Here is a 20202-nt window from a genome sequence, read left to right as displayed (position 1 = left end):
TGTCACCCGTTTGAAGGTCAAGTTAACGAGTAACAACTGACCTGTCTCACCAATGTTACAAAGGAATGTTTTCGTGTCTTCATATGCTTATTAGTATCTAAGTATTGTTGAAAAATATGCAACAATGACTAAGGTGGAATGACAGATTAAATATTTTAAGGGTTTTGGACCCTTATTAGCAGCGAGAATGAGACCCAGACCACATGAGCTGCCACAGGAAGGTTTTCTGAACTAAATGTGGTAACGCTAACAGGAGCTCTCTGGGATAGCACCTCTCTGCATCCTAGAACAGTGCCCACAAGTCTACTAGCAGATGGCATTTTAAACCGTATAGTGGCCATTGCGAGCAAATACTTCACAAACTCCGTCGTGATTGCGGGACGAACGTTCTAGAAAGAAAACCAACTCAACACGGTAATGCACATCCTCACTTTTCTCAGTTCACTACGGAAAAATTTTGTGCAAAATTCTGTCTCATCCTTCCTTACCCTCTCCGACAATTTTTAAAAGGCCAACGCTATCAGCGACGGACAACATACGAAAAACAGTGTATTAGTGTATGTGAGCAGCTGGAACTGAGTTCTACAGGGAGAGTATTTTCAGAAAAAAAAATGGAAGAAATGCGTGCAAAAAAACTAAAACTTTATTGAAAAAGCTGTAGATTAAGATATAGTATCTTTTTCTTCAACAGAACAAATTTGGTTCGTCAAAAACTGTTGCTCTCTATTTTCAGTATGACCCTAGTATGTAGGACAAAATGAAAATAAACGACTACAAGAATCTACAGTATATTACAAAAATGTGGTGCAGATATGTAACTACTATGGCGCAAAACGCCCAGTCAGAGAGGGTCCCGATCCTTCCAAAGGATCTCTTTACCCTAGCCTCTTCATGAACCGAACCGATCTCCTTTCCAGTTTTGAATGTTACGTAAATAAATAAAAATAAATTACAGCGCATACTCTGTATCTTAGATGAAAAAGTAACTATCGAACTGTACATTGTGTGAAGTCTATTCGAAAGATTTATCGCTTGCTTTGCGGCAACAGCGTGTTTCCGAAGTCAACGAACTTTCCTCCCAAACGGACCTCGCCCGTTTTTATAATCTGAGCAATTTTTGTGTAATATGAGCAAGTGCTGAATAACTAGGTAAAACATCCGAAATAAAGAAAAGAAAAAAAGTTTATATTACTGTATAAATTTAACGAGGCTCCATGAACGTAGAAAGAGGGGAGGGGGCATGCATCCTTAGTTAGGCTACTGATGTGATGTCTACCAATGAAGATAATTTTTATGAGGAAGCACGAAGAGGCCTCTGTTGTTTTCAATAACCTATTTTACACATTTATGATCTTTTCATGAGAATTTGAGATCTGTAAGTTACGTGGGATTGGAACACTGTAGTCTAAGAGCGTAGGACTCACATCCACATGGTCTCGGGTTCGATTTCCGGCTGGTGCTTCCCAATTTTCGGCGTCCACCCAGCGTCGTGATGCAAACTGGGGAGTCACGTGAATGAAAGACGTGACTGACGGCCACTATGTCCCGATACGTCGGTTAATGACAGAGCGACGCACCGCGCTTACCACGTGCGTAGTTTAGCCGGTCGCTGACAGCTGGCGTTGGAGCGGGTCAGGCTCTCAAATGCGATGTTACGCCAAGTGGAAAAAAAAAATACGTGGGATACGAACAGCGTTGGGGCACGGTTCTAATGCAGTTGGCGAGTGCATGAACGACCATAATGGTAATTTTCTACATTCGTGCAAAAATATAGAATATGGACATCGTCATAATATGAGACACTATAAGATATACGATTTCAAAGCAAGTGAAGATCAAGACATCTCATCTACACTACTGGATAAGATTGAAACAAACACACAAACAAACAAAAAAGTGTGTTCTTCGTACAGACAAAGTAAAGGCACTGACAACACACACTCAAAAATTTCCATTATTTATAATTAACTTTGTACAATTTGTGTGCAATATACGAACAATGAATATCATTATGAAGTACACAAACATACAAAAATTTCTCTAAAATATAATAACCAAAAAATTATTAGACCAATATATACAAATATTTTTTCTTTCAAATTTGAGACCAGTATTGGCAAATACCAAAGTTACATAAAGAAACAGAAGACATACTATGGCCGATTGTCTTCGTCCCGTAAAATACACTGTCACAACGACCAAACAAATTTTCCAAAATTGGTGGCAGTATCCGGTAGTAAAATGACTGCATCCCCTTACGTTACACTCAATCTTTAATTTGTATCATACAATAATACTGCAAGGCAAAGTAGCTCCGGGAACTGCAAGAGAGTATTCTATGTCATGGTGTTATAAGTTTCAAAGTCTCTGTCTTAACAGATGACCTTAAATTGTTTCAATATCTACAAAATAAACTTTTAATATAGTATATATATTCATGAAAACATACCGTATTTGCCGCCGTATAAGATACATCCCTTTTTTCTATATTCGCTTTTGAGGTTAAAAAAAAAAAAAAAAAAAACATATATTGAAAAGATTTTATTTTTTAAATACGAGGTGGATCCAGAAAGTAAGTTTCCCACGCGTCCCATAGCTAGGAAACCGTATACTGCGTGAAGCGAATGCGTGCACGTGAGAGAGTAAGGTCCTAGCATGGCACATACGCCAGCTGAACTTCCCTAGTGCTCTCAGTAGCGTCGTGGCAATGGTTGAAGATGGACTTTCATATTCCAATTCCCGCCGCGTGTGAAGCGCGAGGCAGCGATAAAGTTTTTGAATGCACAGGGCATAGCGCCGATTGATATCCATCGTCAGCTGTATCATTGCAAAAGTGTCAACGCTGACCACATGCGCCTTGCTTTGTGTTCTGGAGTCAGTTGCTTCGGCACCCACCTGGCACACAACTTCTTGAACAACAGACGCTCCGTGACAATGATGTGCAATAAGGAGCGGGAAATCTGCGGGATCTGCCTGCTCATGCCGTCTACAGACGGCAGAGCTGACGATGAATTTCTATCTTTATTTCTACAGATTTTGAAAACCCTGTTTTTCATCATCTGTGAACAGTTGAAGAAAGAAAGAAAAACGATACTTCTGTGAAATACAGCAATTTCCCTAACTTTCGGCATATTTTCAAGTACTTCCCTGACTTTCAAGGTCAGTGTGTTGGGCCGCGACAGCGTTCACTTCTGGTGCATGGGATCCTTGGTTCGATCCCAGCTCGCGCTAAGTGGACTGTGTGGTGGACAAACACCATGTACGTGGGTTTCTCCCGTTTCCTCCCACTTCCTTCATTCCATCATTCCATTCATTTCTTATCATCACCGTCTCCTACTCCTTTAGCCCAAACGGCAAACCGTGAGACATAAAACTCAAAAGAGTTCATTTCAAGGTCAATGTGAACCCTGTGTTGTACACCGTAAGAAAGCAAGTAAAACATCAAACACAGAATAATCAGGAAACTTATTGAAATTGAAATAATGGAAGTCTTTGTATCGGCGTGTATGACGCATTTAATTTATTTGGAATTATTCTCAAACAAAAACAAGTGCATCTTATATGTTGGCAAACACGGTAATTTAGAAAGAAAAAAAATTTTTTTTTTCATTCATCTGTTGGAAACAAACTTGCGTTCTCGAACACTTCGTAAGGCTGGTTTGTTTTTTAGCTTAATGTCCCTTTGAGCACTATGCCTATATACAAGAGGTAGACAAAGTTTAACGTGGAATTCTATTGGAAAATACTTTAAACGGTGGAAGTAGTATTTTGCTAAGTAACAATGGCACTAACTTTATATTGTTAAACACTGAATCGTAATTACAACAAAATTTAAAGAAAAATCAGCAACTTCATTTATCACCCGATATTTTAACAATAGTACACTCTCTAGTAACACTTAAAAATATATATAAAAATATATTTAAAAAATGGAAAAAGGCACGTTATACGCCCTTAAAAATAAAGCTTTCATCTTATCTTACAAATAAATGATCTGTGAGCCATAATAAAAACTATTAATAATTTTTTTAAACTTTTTTCTTTGCCAGCATCAGCTTTTTTCTTTTACATATTATACAGGGTGATTCAGGAGGAATGTCAATAATTTGTGAGGTGATTCTATATATGAAAATAAACCGAAAAACCCCTAGGAACGGTTACGAAACGGGCGGGTTGAAGATTACACATATCCATGAATGATTATGAAGACAAGTGTGATTACTTACCAAAATGCTGTGTAGGCGCTGTGGTGGACAGAGCAATGGTGGAACAGATGACTGATTTATCCCACAAGAGGTGTGAGGTTCTCCAATATACGGTAACACTATGACGTCGCACTGAGGCAACAGATGCAAGCGTACCCAGTACACTTTTGGAAGACGTGACATTACAGCAAATGTACCTGCAACATGATGGAGCACCGCTTCAATGTACCAGACAAGTATTCCAGTATCTGAATAACACATTTCATCAACGGTGGATTGGCCGTGGTGGATCCATTAACTTGCCTCCCAGATCACCCGACCTAATCCCATTAGACTTCTGTTTATGAGGCTGGTTAAAGGGGGATGGCTACGAAGGTGGATACATGTGAAGAACTTTCGCTCGCATCACCGACGCTGTTGCCCGCATTAAAGCCTGCCGAGATGATGTTCGATGTGCAACACAACACATCCTCCAACGCGTTGACAAGTGCATTCAGATGGATGGGCGACTTTTTAAACACCTCTTGTAGGCAGGGGCGTCATATCAGATTTCGCTTGAGGGGGCAAGAGCACTACCGACATAAAACTTTCACATTTTGTACTATTATATTAGTAGACCTTAGATTAAAGTATATGTATTTCTCAAACTCTTGGGGGTAAGGTAATTGCCTCCTCCTGCCCCTCCTAAATGACGTCCTTGCTTGTAGGATGGATCAGTCATCTGTCCCAACATTACTCTCTCCACCACAGCGCCTACATAGCATTTCGGTAAGTAATATTCACGCTTGTCTTCATAATCATTCATGGATATGTGTAGCTCTTCTACGTGCTCCAGTTCCGTAACGATCGAAAATCGGACACATGTTCATAGGACTTTTTCGGTTTATTTTCACATGTAGAATCCACCTCACAAATTATGTGACATTCCTACTGAATCACCCTGTATATATCATTGTGCGGAAATTGTATGGCATTTCCGCACAATTTCTGGCCTGAACGATCTCACAGAACTTATAATACGAGATGAGAATCCGTGTTGTAAAGAAAACATCGCTCAGTCATGGAAATGCCTTTTCAAATAATATTAAAGACTCTTTTCTACCATTTGTTAATCAAAGAATACACAAAAAAGGACAGTGTTAGTTTCTACAGAATGAACACAAGTAATGACATGAAACAACTCTTGTATTAAAATGAAATTCAATCATTTAGTTTAACATTGTATTCAATGAGGTTACGACTGTAGGCTACAGAAGACAAGATCACCGGAATTGAATTTCAGCGTGGGTAAACAAGTCGCTTGACACTTACAACTATTCAGTTTTTAACTGAATAGAATAGCAGTAGCTGATTGAAGTGGGTTCCCACTTACTTGGCGACCAAAATTCCCTGATAGATATTAATGAAAGAGGAAACAACAGGTTTTTTTTAACACACCATATCCTCTATAGATGTGAACTCAATAAAATACAAAGAATGAAAAATTGACTGACTGGACCAGGCTCGAACTCGGGATCTACAGTATACCGTGCCAATGCGTTAACCACTACTCCACCCAGTCTGCTTCCCAGGGGTCTGTGGTACAACCCATCACCAACCTCGAGAGTGAGAGGCTGCTCTGGGAAGCGGACTGGGTGGTGTAGTGGTTAACGCATCAACACAGTATGCCGGAGGTCCCGGGTTCGAATCCCGGCCCAGTCAGTCACTTTTTCACTCTTTGCATGTTACAAAATTCCCTGACTTCTACAGGTTTCTTAAGTCTATATAAAATGTAAAAAACAACTGTATTTTTGCCCACCAACGGGTTCCTAATTTAATATGCATATGCATGTATATAATATATGTGTACATAGAGAAGTTTCGCAGAACAAACTAATCTATTTTATAAAATGCCCCCTACCAAGCAGTGGTGTATACTGGTTTGATGGTTTGGGCTACCACTAACCTTTATAATTCCAGACGCCCGCTTCCAATGCCTGTAACGCCTTGCCTTCCTCATTTAATTACGGTAAAAGCAAACTAGGCCGGATAGTCGCGAACCGGATACTCGGGAGTCTACTGTATTACACTGCTATTCTTTAAAATTACAGCCTAGTCCATTGTTACAAGAAATCAAAAGTAGTGATAGGAAACGTAGTGAAAAATTTCAAGTGTTGTTCTTACAAAGTATTGCTACATCTCTTCTTAATAACTTCAATTACTACATCAGAACATACGATTCTATTTTGCACAAAATACAGCAACAACAATCTTTCAAAAATATTAGTTTAAAAATAATTTGCCAGAGAGAGAGAGAGAGAGAGAAATAAAGAAAGAAAGAGAAAGAGTGAGAAAGAAAGAGAAAGAGTGAGAAACAAAGAGAAAGAGTGAGAGAGAGAGAGAGAGAGAGAGAAAGAGAAAGAGAAAGAGAGAGAGAGAGAGAGAGAGAGAGAGAGAATACACTTATTAAGCCACTTCATATAGTAAACTTTCAAATATAAATGTATAACGAAATATATATATATAATATTTGCACATAGAAATGCAACAAATACTCAAGTTCATTTTGATTCTATATATCACATTGAATTTTTAAAGAAAAGCAAAACAAAAACACAACATAAGCATTCTACGAAAACTCATAATCTAAAATACATAACGCTAATGTTAAGATAAAAATCGTTTACACTAAGCACTTTCCAACTTTTTGTTGCAATTTCTTCTTTAAAATAAAAATAAAATAAAATAGTAACAAAGGGCTTCAGTCCCATAGTTTTAAGTCTTCATTCGGAGATCACACATTCCTGCAAAACAGATCAAACGTATCAATGCACACTGTAAAAAGTAAGACTATTCATGGCTTTGGATTAATTGTTTTAACAAAAGAGACACTGACCAAAGCTTAAAACTGTATCCGAAACAGTTACAAATTATAATTTAAAATAAAGTAAAGTTTTAAGCTTTGGTCAGTCTCTCTTTTGTTAAAACTGTAAAAAGTGTTGCAGAAAAAAAAAGTCGGCATATAGTAAGCTTTTACTAATCTATATACTATAATATACACAGAGTAAACTACTTATTTATTTATTCTTTTCTCATCAACACAACAGGCGTAAGTCCAATTATAATGTTGGTGTGTTACAAAATAAATTTACAATAGTTTTCTTAAACATATAGTTCATATTACAGATGTCAATTTCTTTGTGTTTGACACATATTTTGTTATAAAAAGAGGACAATTCTTCAGATTGGCGACTTCAATAATACGTTGGTCCTTGCTTTTTTTACAACAGAACAGGCCAGAGTTTTAAGTGTCGGGACATGAAAATTTAAAGTCGATATCAGATCTGTACAATTAAACTCGTTTTGTACTATTTTATGGAAAGAAATCAGACCTATCACGTTTCGCCTTTGTTCAAGAAGAGGGATACAGAAGTTGTCTATTAGTGTTAGATAGTTTTCATGAAGTGGATAGATTGCAGTTCTCTTGTATGCCAAGTATTTGATAAAGTGTGTATCGGAAATCGGTTTAAACCTAGTTCCACCCAGCAGGAAGAAGAGATGGGGTTATCTTATGAATCCACATTTTTTTCGAATAAATGCAAAGAATACCATGTAAAATCTTATAAATCTACACTCTTCCCTTTAAAAGCTTGTATGGAATTATATCTGACACACAATCATAGTCAACGTCTTGCGAATAAAATCAGAAAAATAAACACACTGCTGAACAAGACTGCACTTATTTAATATAAAAACACATTTACACGTGACGTTTCGATCTTTTAGCCAAGATCCTCATCAGACGTAGAGTGTACGTCTGATGAGGATCTTGGCTAGAAGATCGAAACGTCACGTGTAAATGTGTTTTTATATTAAATAAGTGCAGTCTTGTTCAGCAGTGTGTTTATTTTTCTGGAATTATCATATCATTTTGTTTGTAATAAAGATAAGAGTACAAAACTTTTCAAGGAGAGGTGGGTGGCTAGAATTTTTTTGAACAAGACTGCATTTCTAAAGACCAATAATTCTAGTGTGCAGTATACTCAACGAATATAGACCTAGTTTTGTCTGCAAAACGTTACTATCTTATTTAACCTTCTAATGTCTGAAAGAAATTGAAAGATTTTCGCGTACATTATAAATCATTCGTTCGTCTTTTAAGATATGCAAACACACACATTCAATTTGTTAAAGTGTTCTAAATTGTAGATATAATGCCTTTAACAGTGCATTAACAAAAACTTAGAATAGTTAATCAAGTTTCATGTATAAAGGAAATAATTAGGCTTTAACCCTTTCACTGTGGAAGGCGGCCGAGAGAGGGAGAATGAAGTTTTTTTTTTTAAATTTTTCATCAAATTTTTTCATCAGGTTTTGGCGGGTATTCCTCCCTCCTTTGTGGTACATCCATAAAAATTGGTATAGTCCCCTACATGATAGTAACCTGTATGTGTACTTGTTGTTTATAGAGGAAGAGACGGTCAAATTTGGTTAATTTACATTTATTTTCGGGACGGTCCCATATAACACAAGATATATTTCACTGAAGTGGTCTAGAAGCATAATTCTTGTTCGTATACATGATGTGTGCAGCAAAAATGATTTGCATATGGACGTGGTACTATAGTGGAGGAGGTGAGAGAATGTCTAATTCAATGAATGTTTTCTGAAAATATTTCCTATATAAAACGAATTCATTACGCAATGCCAGCAATGGCTACCATATCTTATATTATGGTCACAAGTATCTGGCCTACACATTCATCATTTTGTCAGCGTAGGGTGACTGCAAGGGTTGCCAGGGCCCCGCAAAGTCAATATTTTCATATTTTTAATGATTTTTTATCTGTTCTTTTTCTACGAATACGGCGGGAATTTCACGAATGTTACCTCATTGGAATTTGTGGTCTATAAGCTTTCCAATGGTGTTTAACTCATGACTCTGTGATAATTAGGGGGTCACCAGAGCCCCGAACGTGAGAGTCTACCAGTTTGTTAAAATCCCTGGCGGGCGTCTAGAGTTAATTGTGTTGTTATGCCGTAGACATTAATCATTATTAGCTACCCATGTTGCAGGTAGAGATCTATCTTGAAAACTGTTTAGTTAAAATATGTCATTTGCTCCTTGTAGGCTAGTCACTGCTCTTTTCTATGAGTTGTATTGTATTTGTCAGAGCATTTCTTCTAGCTTATGATGTGAGAACTTCATTATTATGGAAATGATAGTGATCAAAAAATACCCGTTTTGAATTTGTGAATTTGGATCTTAGAAGAGTGTTTAGTGTGTTTAACCTCCGTTATTCTTAGAAATTAAGAAATGTTGAAATATTTCATTTGAATTTCTGTTGGTTTAGTTATACGCTCATTGATGTGCAGAATTTCGTTCAGTAATTGCTGTTATAATAAGAATATAAGTCTGCTTGTAATTTACTCCATGCACAAATCCTGCGGAGGATGGGTTGTTTGTTAGAAAATTAAATTAGCTTCTTCAATCTGATATTTTAGTTGTTTTAAACATGTTCAACCACCATCGAAAAAAAAAAAAAAAACACGTTTAAAACAATTTGTTTAAAACGTTTAAAACAAACTGAATAAAACAACAGCCCTCGTTTTAAACATGTTTTAAACATATCAACCTTAGAGAAAATAGAAGACATTAAGACGAGATCCTCGGACGGAAGAAGTGAAAAAGACGTAACTTCAAGAAGTCATAGGCGGCGCCACAGTGGGTGCAGCTGCACCCATATTAACTTCGATTTTCAGATTTCCTACAATAATCCTTTCAATTTTTTATATTTCTTGTTTCCTATGTTTGGATATATTTGAGTGAGTTCTCAAGTATCTCATAAGTTACTTGGTATCATGCCATGTTTTTCTATTTTTTTTTAAAGTAAAACTTAGGGATTATTTTTGAGATCTTAAGGTTCAATAGTGCAGAGCGTTCTGGTAACAATGTTAGAATGTGTTGTCCCATCCTAGCCTGCACCCACATTACCAAAATCCTGGCGCCGCCTATAAGAATAGTGCAGGTTAAATATTCAATGGAAAAAAAGGACTACTAACATCAAGAAATGTGTCGTTGGACGTTTGAAAACGATTTATTAAGACCCTGGTATGGAGCGTGGCGCTTTACGGATCAGAGACGTGGACATTGAGAAAACCTGAAATATCGAAGCTGGAAGCATTTGAAATGCGGTGTTGACGCAAACTGTTGCGCATATTATGGGCTGAAAGGAAAAGGGATGAAGACGTACTAAAGGAAGATAATGAAGGACGACAGATCATGAAGATAATAGGAAAAAGAAGAAACAGCACGTTTAGCCAACTTATTCGGTATTCCGATTGAATGGCCGTGTTAATAGAGAGAAAGGCAGACGGAAAACCACGAAGAGGAAGACCACGGATAGAATATCTAGATGCAGTTACCAAGAAGAGACCTTATCAAAGTATAAAATTGCTCTCCCAAGGAGAGAAAAGTTTTAAAATCTCTATGTTGCCCACCAACCTATGGTTGAGATGAGAAAAAAGAAGCATTTATATTTCAATGACTAAATTACCTAACTCTATAAATAACAGTTAATACAGTGCTACAAAGTATACTGAACATAATAAAACGAAAATCATTGCTCTAGCTATTTTCATCCAGTTTTTATGTTTATCTTTGTTTCACTGTAAACTTTGCAATACTCTTAGCTGCTACAAGCTGTATCTTCGAAACATTGCAACCAAAAAATCTAAGATTCTGCTATATTCCCTTACTAGTAAACAGAAAACTTCTGCCAAAATGTTACGAAGATCGCTTTCGGTGGGTGTCACGAGTGGTTGAAATGACATAGGACGAGCCTTCGAACATTTCTTTGCTTCCAAAAACAACTGCTTTGAGTATGTTCGAAGGGGGATGGGAGTAACCAGTGTAGATACGCAACTGTATGCAACAAGAACGAGATATTGTATAATATTTGCTACTAAAATTTAGTTTTGCAACGACTGTGTTACACAGAACTACTCAAAACATTAAAATCTGTTTTTCGTACATAAATGTATCTTTTAATTTCTGTTTTTTCGACCCTTTACAACAGTAATCATACTTGAAACAACTACTATTTTATTAATTCAACTATATGTATTCTAAATTTGCAAGATTTCAATATTGCCTATGACATAAGATTTTTGGGATAACATGTCCAGTCAGGCCACACGTAAAGGTTTATTTTCACAAGTCCTACAAGGACGAAAAACTACGCGTAACACTGTCGTACTGAATAAAACCTTCAATTCCCACCCTGGCTCCTATTAAAAATGTATTTGATCTTGAGAAACCAATCGATAGTGTATGGCATAGTGGATTAATTTATAAACTCCTGGTCCATATAATATGGACTTCACAGCATTTTTCTATTCCTTGATCTCATTGGCATCAGCAGCACCTAAACTTTGGGGAGTGACAGACTACCGGAAGTACTAGGACGTATGGAATACCCTCAAGAAAGTGGGGGTCCGAGGGGTCCTCCCCAGGAAAATTAAAAAAAAAAAAGTCTCCATACATTGCATTTTAAAGCAATTTTGTTTTTAAAAAGACTAAATTTTTTGTTTTATTTTTACCATTAATAGTCTAATTTTTCTTTTTAAAAATGTAGCACGCAAAAAAAGCTATAGTTTGTTTACTCAAACAGCAAAATTCAACCATGTTTCGCAATTCTAGTTAAACTTAAATGATTCCAAGTGTATGTCAAAAATAAAATAATGATAAAAGATACTGTGAAGTGCATACTCAGAAATAATAAAGTGTTGAGAACAAGTTTTAGGCCTATAAGCCTACAACTAATGTAAATGACGCTCAACAATGTAGATTAAAAAAATAATTGTGAACTTAAAAAACAACTAGACTAAACTCGCTTTGCTGCTTGGTATCTAAACAAAAACAGTTCGTTACTTTACAGTTTACTCTACCTTCACCTTTTTAGGCCTAAAAAGTGCCTACCTTTTTTCATAATTGGAAATAAACTTTTGTGCTTTTTTTTCATACCCACCCTGTCTAACACTGTTTTGTAAACGTAGCAAACTGCTACACCGTTGAACCTCTTTTAGGCCATAGTTGACCTAAGATACTTGAAATATTGGGGGGAGGAAGAAGTTTTACAAATATTGGGAGGAACACGTCCTCCGTATCTCTGGTGGGATTGACGCAGGTGCTTGACCTTGAGAAAGCATTCGATAGTGTGGCACAGTAGATAAACTTAAGTCATTATCAATCCATAAAATAACAACCCCCCATCTCGTCTTCTAATATGTGACCTTGAGGAAACATTCGACAATGAGTGGGATAGTGCATTAACTAATTAATCATTTCTTTCAAATACACACAATCCATAGCATGGTAGTATTATAATATACTTTATTCACAGTAGAATAGCCCATATTTTCATTAATGACAATCTGCCCTACATGGTTTTCCAATTTCAAGGAATTACCCAAGATTTATTGATGCGCCAACACAACATACAACATTTAATGACTACATTAAATATATTTAAAAAAGATAAATTTTATACAAAAATTTAGTATTTTCTATAATACTTTTTGTTAAGTTTTGGGTCACTAAAATCTGGATCTTATCAGTTCCTACTATATACAATATGTACACATAATTACTTACACGTGTTTCAATCTTCTTCTCCAGTCGGTGTGATAACGCTGGGTCTTGATTTGTGATTCTCCCCGGCGTCATCAGAACCGAAAGAGCGATCATCACCGGGAAACATCTCCATCATGTTTGCATCGCTTGGAACTTCAGCCTAAACAAAGGAATAGTTTCATTATATACATAATTTTTCCTTTTTATGATCTTAAACATTATTTTTCCTTTACTCAATCATGTATGTTACAATAAAACTTTTCTTAGCGGAATCCTTTGGTGGCACACTATTTCCGTTCAGGTTATACTATATGTGAAATGAAATCTTTCAGTTTTACGTCCCACGGTTATGCCGGCTAGACTAAAGACGGTGATGATGAGAAATGAATCAAATGGTGGAATGAATAAAGTGGGAGGAAACGGAAGAACCTCCGAGAAAACCCACATACACGGTGTTTGTCCACCACAAAGTTCACTTAGCGCGAGCTGGGATCGAACCACGGACCCCATGCAGCAAAGGTAAACACTACCACTGAGCCACCGCAGCTCCGAGGAGAGTTCCTGAATAAGACGTAGTAGGTTAAACATATTATAGTCCACCAATTCATCACACCATCAAAATTCGTAATGGCTTTACGTTGAAGATATTTTTCCCATTTTTAAGTATTCTCCAATTATTTAAAAAAAAAATCGTTAGAAACTTCAAATATTACTCTGTCTTTCAATGCCATTCAAATAAACTGAAGTTATTGCTACCTAAAATCTTCCACTGAACCACCATCGATTATGCTCGATGTAATAGCCATTGGGATGGACTACTGCACACCATCGCAATTTCCAATGCTTACTTCTGCTTGCAGAGTTTGCAAAGTCCATTATTAATGCGAACATGACGTGATGAAAAACATCGCCTGAGAAGTTCAAAAGCATACTAATCCATGGGATTACCATCTTGACTCGTACGGGAAACAGATGGAAGGCAGTTGCAGTTACCATGTGTCGGTATAAACCAGCGATATTTTGTGCGTGTGGCTTAAAGCTTTGTTCTAGTGCAATTCTATGTATGATGGATGTCGTAGCTGGTGTTTCCTCTGGGTAAGCTGGATAGAGCATATTGTTGGTAATAAGAACCACTGATTTTAACAGTTCTTCGAACGTCCTTGAGCTTCCCTCTGTAGCAAAAGCCAGTAACAATGATAACACTTTCCGAGAAGCTTCTTGCATTAAAACATAAAGTTACGTTGATCCTGTTCATGAACACCTCTGAAGGTGATGGCGCAATCTTCGATAGTCACTTAATTAGATCCAAGCATCCTGCATTGTCACAACAAATTTCTAGCGGTCACGAGATAGGTGGCACTCGTTTAGCCGTCTGCCCTGAATCTTTCACTCCGCGATAAGCCGTGGTACTAGCACATACACGCTGCTCTTGGGGACAGTCTGTAGCTTCAATTTGCACGACTCACTACTGATTGTGATACATCTTATAGTCTGGTCACAATAAACGGATGTAATGGATTCTCACAGGTCGTTATATCCGGGATCTTCTTTAAGACAGGTCTTATGAGTTTCACTAATGGCTTCTGTGATTTTGTTGGTGATTTGGATTGTGGAGGAGGCTGCTGTGTACAATGCTTAATTATAATACTAACAGTGGCCCATCCTACCACGAAGCCGTTGTTCCTATATTGTCCTACTACGCGGAAAATGCTGCATGGAAAAGAGCCATGATGAATCCTTCCCAAAAGTAATTTTTTCGGCGGCATTTTATCCTCATCATTTGCACTCTGCTACATAACAGCTAAGAGACTTATCTTTAATGTCCCGATCCCAATGGCCATCACAGTTTTTTTTTATTTATTTGATATTTGTGATAGTGTAGCGTCCTTAGTTTGCAACACTGAACAAGAAGTGTGGTATTATGTTTTCGTTTGCTACGTAATTTGAAATTTGTAATAATCTGACGAAGTGCCATTAAAAAAATTAGTTCATTTGAGTTGGCAACACTGTTAAGTGGTAGTATTGCAGAGTATGTCAAACAATGTCCCCTACCGGTATCTGCATGGTACAAAATTACATCTCTCTACTTTTTTTTAAAACAGTATTACAGGTGTAAACGTTTTCGTAGAACGCATTCTATATGCGCATTTGGACTGTTACAACTACGTCTACAACACAGATCACCCTCACTTATGGAAAATCTGCAGGGAGGAATGGGATGGAATTTGTACACCTGTGCTCCAACGCAGTGGAAATCACGATGTCGGGTAATAGTCCATGATTTGGTGGTGACACGGTACTTCGAAAATCGGTCAGACAAAGCCCATTCCTTATCCCTATCCATTTGTTTAGATATTATAGTATGCGACAAAACAACCAATATTTTCCTCGAAGGTCAAGATCTAAGGGTTTACTTGTCCCTACCATAAATCCTTCATTGTAACTAGATTCCGGCGTTGCCGCTCCAACTCAGGTAGAACTATATAAAGCTCTCAGTATGGCTAACCCCATTACGGTTATCATAGTAGCCCGAGCCCGTGCAGACCTCTAAACACATTACCCCACAGAAATGAGTGCCATAAGTCCAGGCCTTCTAAAGGCTGTTGCGCCAGGAATTTAGTTATCATTGTTATTATTATTGCTAATAATAATATGTAATATTAGTAATAGGCTTAATAAAGATTCTGCCTATTTATCTGCTCTGCTTGTAAGTATATTATTTCTAACTTTAAGATATAGTTAGACAGGTCAATATATAATTGATCAGTTTCTTTCTAATGTGATTCGTCACGTGTATAAAAACTGGACAAACTACAAATTAGGACACTATACACAGGAAATTAATAATGATAGCTTTATTACTCAGATATTAACCTGCATACATTAATACATATGAGGATTTAGGTACTTAATAGAATCGTTTTTAATCATTTCTTTTTTTTAAAAAAAAAGAAAAAAGTTTTAAATTGTCATTATAGACAAATGGCCTGTCGAATAATAATAATAATAATAATAATAATAATAATAATAATAATAATAATAATAATAATAATAATAATAATAATAATAATAATAATGTTTTCCCAGGACATTGAACAAAGTTATCGTGTCTTGCAAAATATTTTTGATGGAGACAAAGATCATGTTGTCATCGAGAAAGATCAATCGTCCTCAGAAACTGAGGAAAACAAAAACGAGGACATGTTTTGAACTCTTGAAGTGTTAAGTTCCAATTGTTTATTTTATCTATTTATGTGAGAATTTTGAAAATGTTCAATCAGGTCTGATATAGTGCTTCATGTGAGATTGATTCTAAGTTGCATGAAGGGCATAAACAAATAATAATAATAATAATAATAATAATAATAATAATAATAATAATAATAATAATAATAATAATAATAATAATAATAATAATAATAATAATAATAACATTTAAAAAAGACTAACATTAGTGCATCACGCTAACTCTCAATAGTAAATCACGCTGATGCTCATTGCAATAATATAATGCAATAATTTAGATTTGAGCATTTATATTTATGTATCCGCAAGTTCGTTGGTCGGCTAACTAAAAAAAAGAAAGAACAAAGAAAAAAGTGAATGCAAACAATTAGAGCTCTTAAGTATTGACTTTGACCTATAATTAGGGCTTGAACTTTTCGGGTAAACTATACCCGCCCGATACCCATTGCGTTTGGTTTACTCGATCCTTAGACCTGATAAACCCGTTTGACCCGTGTTTGGCCTGTTTGGACCGTTTGATCCGATAGACTCGTTATGAGTTCGCACATGATAATTAGAACAGTTTGTGTTATGATAATAAAGTGAAACAACACATCATTTACAATAATGACAGACTAAGCTTGTTTTCATAAAAACGGGGTTATCAGGTCATCCCTATTCATACGGTTCAATCAGGCAAACCCAATTCATACGGGTAAAAATACAATATCGGTCCAACGTGTGGTCCAGGATCTATTCTATTCTCCGAGCATTACCGAAAATGCACAGTAGCCCAAAACGACGTAAAAACTATCATATTATTATTATTATTATTATTATTATTATTATTATATTAATAGGAGAGAAAATTACTTGTTGAATGACCTCTACGTATTTTATCCCTATTTTAAATGGTTATTCTGGTTTTCTGTATCTGCTTATTGGTTTGCAACACTCAGAAAGAATAGTTCGAGACTTCATTGTTTACCCTGGCGACAGGGAGAGCGGCTAAGCTTTTGTAATACCGGCAACATCCAACTAGTTGACAAACCGCACGCGGCCGCTAACAACCATATGACAGTTTTACTGCTGATAAGAAAACTTGGTTTAGCTTTGGAAACCACTATAACGAACATTTGTTGTGTGCAATTGACTTTTCGTGGTCGTAGATTTTATCAAGAAGTTTCTTTGATGTTTTTGCAGTAACACCGTTGCATCATAAATTATATAGACTTCTTTCTGTATGAATACCGAGTTCATGAACGGAAGCACATATAGTACACACTATGCGAATGTCATCAGTATTTTGTTTAGCAACTAGCCACGGCCATTTCATTTTCCAGCTCGCAAGTTGTTCTTGATCACATATGGAAGGGAACAAGCACCGGGACCAGAAATAACCTAATCATTATTGACACTAGGCCCCGAATCATTTTTATCTTTGTGAGGAGATGTCTGTAATGTGGTTTCGGACGTTGCACTATCTTCAGACGAAAACCTCTTACTTTGTGTGCCGGAATTCAACGTCAGGAGCATTTCTTTTTATTAAAATGTAGTCTAATATCCATTTCTTTCTGTTCTTTTTAACGTGCTTGTCAACGAAGAAGCTACCAATTCACAACTGCAGTGACTGATAACTGAAAACGTTGTTTTTTATTACTGTGCTATTCAGACTAAGAATGATAAGCACTGGTATCAGCTGTAAGATTTTTTCTTCGAGAAGCAATTCTATAAACAAGAAAAACATAGCTCGCCACAATAAACATACTGAAAAAATAAAGAACTGCTGCTAAAACATGAAGTTGAATTATTGTACTTTAAATAAAACAGATTGTATAGCGTACGAAAGGGGGAAAATATCTTTCCAGGCTGGGAAGACTAAACTAAACCTAGAGACAGGGAAATCAAAACTTAGAAGGGGGGAAATTCCCAGGCTTTCCTGGCTACAAATAAATCCCTGCCGTTTAGTCTATACTAATACTAATACTAATCTAGTTAAGGTTTAAAAAAAATCCCCCGGCGTTTCACGAATACCAGTTACTTCGTGAACAATGAATGTAAAATAAGTTGACATCAGATATTGAGCTGAAGGAGCCGTATGAAATTCTACTTTTGCCAGTGGGGAAGTCGAAATAAATTTTCAAGATTAACTCTAATTAATACTATCAAAATTGAACTTCATATTATCAGTCTACTTACGTCGCTGTTGCGCTGCGTTCTTCTCAAATTTCTCTGAGATATTTGACATCCATTCGAAAGGAAATTATTGGGACCTATTTGGTTCTGCGGTAGACGTCCTTAAAATAAATGAAATGGAAAATAAATGTCCGAATACAACAACAACAGAAATAATTAATAGTAATTATTTTGTAGCGAAGTTTTATACAGCTTTGTACACAGAACGACTTTTACTTCTTAGAGTAAATATTTGAAGATCCAAAGATATGAGTGTTTTAAAAAATTAGTGTATATGTACAATTTTCCCCCAAAATTACGGAATTTCAAAAGGCTTTGCACCGCCAAAACCGTTGCTCTTAACCAGAGCCTAAAATTCAACGAAATCACAGCTCCACACTGGTAAAAATGTTATATAGTATATAAAAACTAGTTTAGTCAGCATTTGTTTTGACATATAATCAGTGTTCTGTCCAGCACATCATGTTTACCTGCGCCCCAAAAAATATAATAATAATAATAATTATTATTATTATTATTATGTAGGAAAATTTTGGCATCCAGAGCAAACAAAATTAAAGGCACATTAGGATACATATTTAATTGTTTTGTATTAAACCATAAAATACAGGAAACAAACCGGAAAGAAAAATAGTCACACTGGAAGAAAAAAGTCACTTTTTCTTACATAAGAATTTCACTGTCATTTTTCCGTGATCATCACGCTGTCTCAGTCTGTTTTCTGCTGAGGCCAATACACCGTTATACCAGGGCTGTTCCTTTGACTTCCTACCAACTCTGGGTAAAATAAACTAGACGTAACTGACGTTTGGCTCTACCAGGTATAAGTATTTCACTATAAACATTGTAAATTCCGCATAATGCTTTCATTGATATGAGATTGGGAACTGACAAATACTGTTCAACCTGATGAACCTATTGTGATTTACCAATTACCATGTTATGGCCACCGTATTAAAGAGGTAAAACTGATTCAAAAGTTAAGCTCTGCAAATGCTGGCAAAACTCTCGCACAGCTCCCGTGACGTGCACATAGTCAAAAAGTAGCTTATTTCTTGCTTTTTTAAAGGGGGAAATGTGATTTTCTGTTTGACGACTTAGGAATGGGTTTTCAGATTTGACAGGTATTATACTGTTTGCGATTGTATGTTATAAGTCAAAAATTCAGATTTTTAACTGTTATCATATAGATTTTAGTAATTTTGCACTTATTGTGTTTTTGCACTCACATTGACATATGTTGTTTTCATTCTGTAAAAACAAAGTAGTTGGCATTTCTTTAAGTAAAACCATTTAAAAACACGTAACAATATTTAACAACACTTGTAAACTCAACATAGGTCTATAATTTTGAAGAAAATTATATATATATATATGTATTACAGGTTTATAAAAGCGATACGGGGGACTAGTCTACAGCATTCTACTTACTCCCCATTATCAATGCAGCATACACAAAACGATGGAAAGTAATGACGAAGAAACAGATGTTACGTTTCTTATATTAGTAGGCGTACCTATTTTCAGGGATCCCTCCACGTGCAGCGTCGTTTTCCGCACTTAACATCGCCAGGACACCGCCCCGCACCTTACCCGCACTTAAAATTGCCGCGTTAATACGTGAAAAGAATAAAAATACTCCGAGTTGGTGAAGTACTTCTCCACTGACAAGACCATGTACTCTTTTCCCCTAACATGCCCAACTTGGCTCAAATTTACTGCGTTATAGGCTACTGCCTACTGTACCTGTTCATACTGCTGACTGTGAGCGCGATTTCTCAAAAATGGGTAATATTTAGTCAGTAGTGGGTGCCCACACTAAGAAATTCCTGGAGGGATCCCTGTATAATTTTACTGAAGCTTTGAATTCCAATGTTCCATATAAAAATAAATAGACCTAATGTCCAACTCCCAGCAACATGGAAAATTGAATACTCTATGCTGCTTGTAGGCACAAAGTAC

The 20202-nt window shown here is 36.3% G+C and overlaps 1 protein-coding gene across 1 annotated transcript in view; it reads right to left on the bottom strand.

Annotated features, from left to right (window-relative positions):
* Positions 1-735: 735 nt before the first annotated feature.
* LOC145676817 (uncharacterized) overlaps positions 736-20202 on the bottom strand; it is a 114744-nt gene continuing 95277 nt past the window's right edge. Inside the window, exons 13-15 of the mRNA XM_081747596.1 lie at positions 18244-18341; positions 12841-12979; positions 736-6988 (exon numbers count right to left, since the gene is read on the bottom strand). Of these exons, the coding sequence (XP_081603722.1) occupies positions 12848-12979; positions 18244-18341 (230 nt within the window). The 3' untranslated portion in view covers positions 736-6988; positions 12841-12847. The remainder of the gene's footprint in view (positions 6989-12840; positions 12980-18243; positions 18342-20202) is intronic.

Source organism: Thermobia domestica, unplaced genomic scaffold, assembly GCF_964235325.1.
Source record: "Thermobia domestica unplaced genomic scaffold, izTheDome1.hap1.1 HAP1_SCAFFOLD_388, whole genome shotgun sequence".
Classification (NCBI taxonomy): domain Eukaryota; kingdom Metazoa; phylum Arthropoda; class Insecta; order Zygentoma; family Lepismatidae; genus Thermobia; species Thermobia domestica.
Note: the sequence above shows the minus strand (reverse complement) of the source record. Positions and strands in the feature narration are given on the sequence as shown.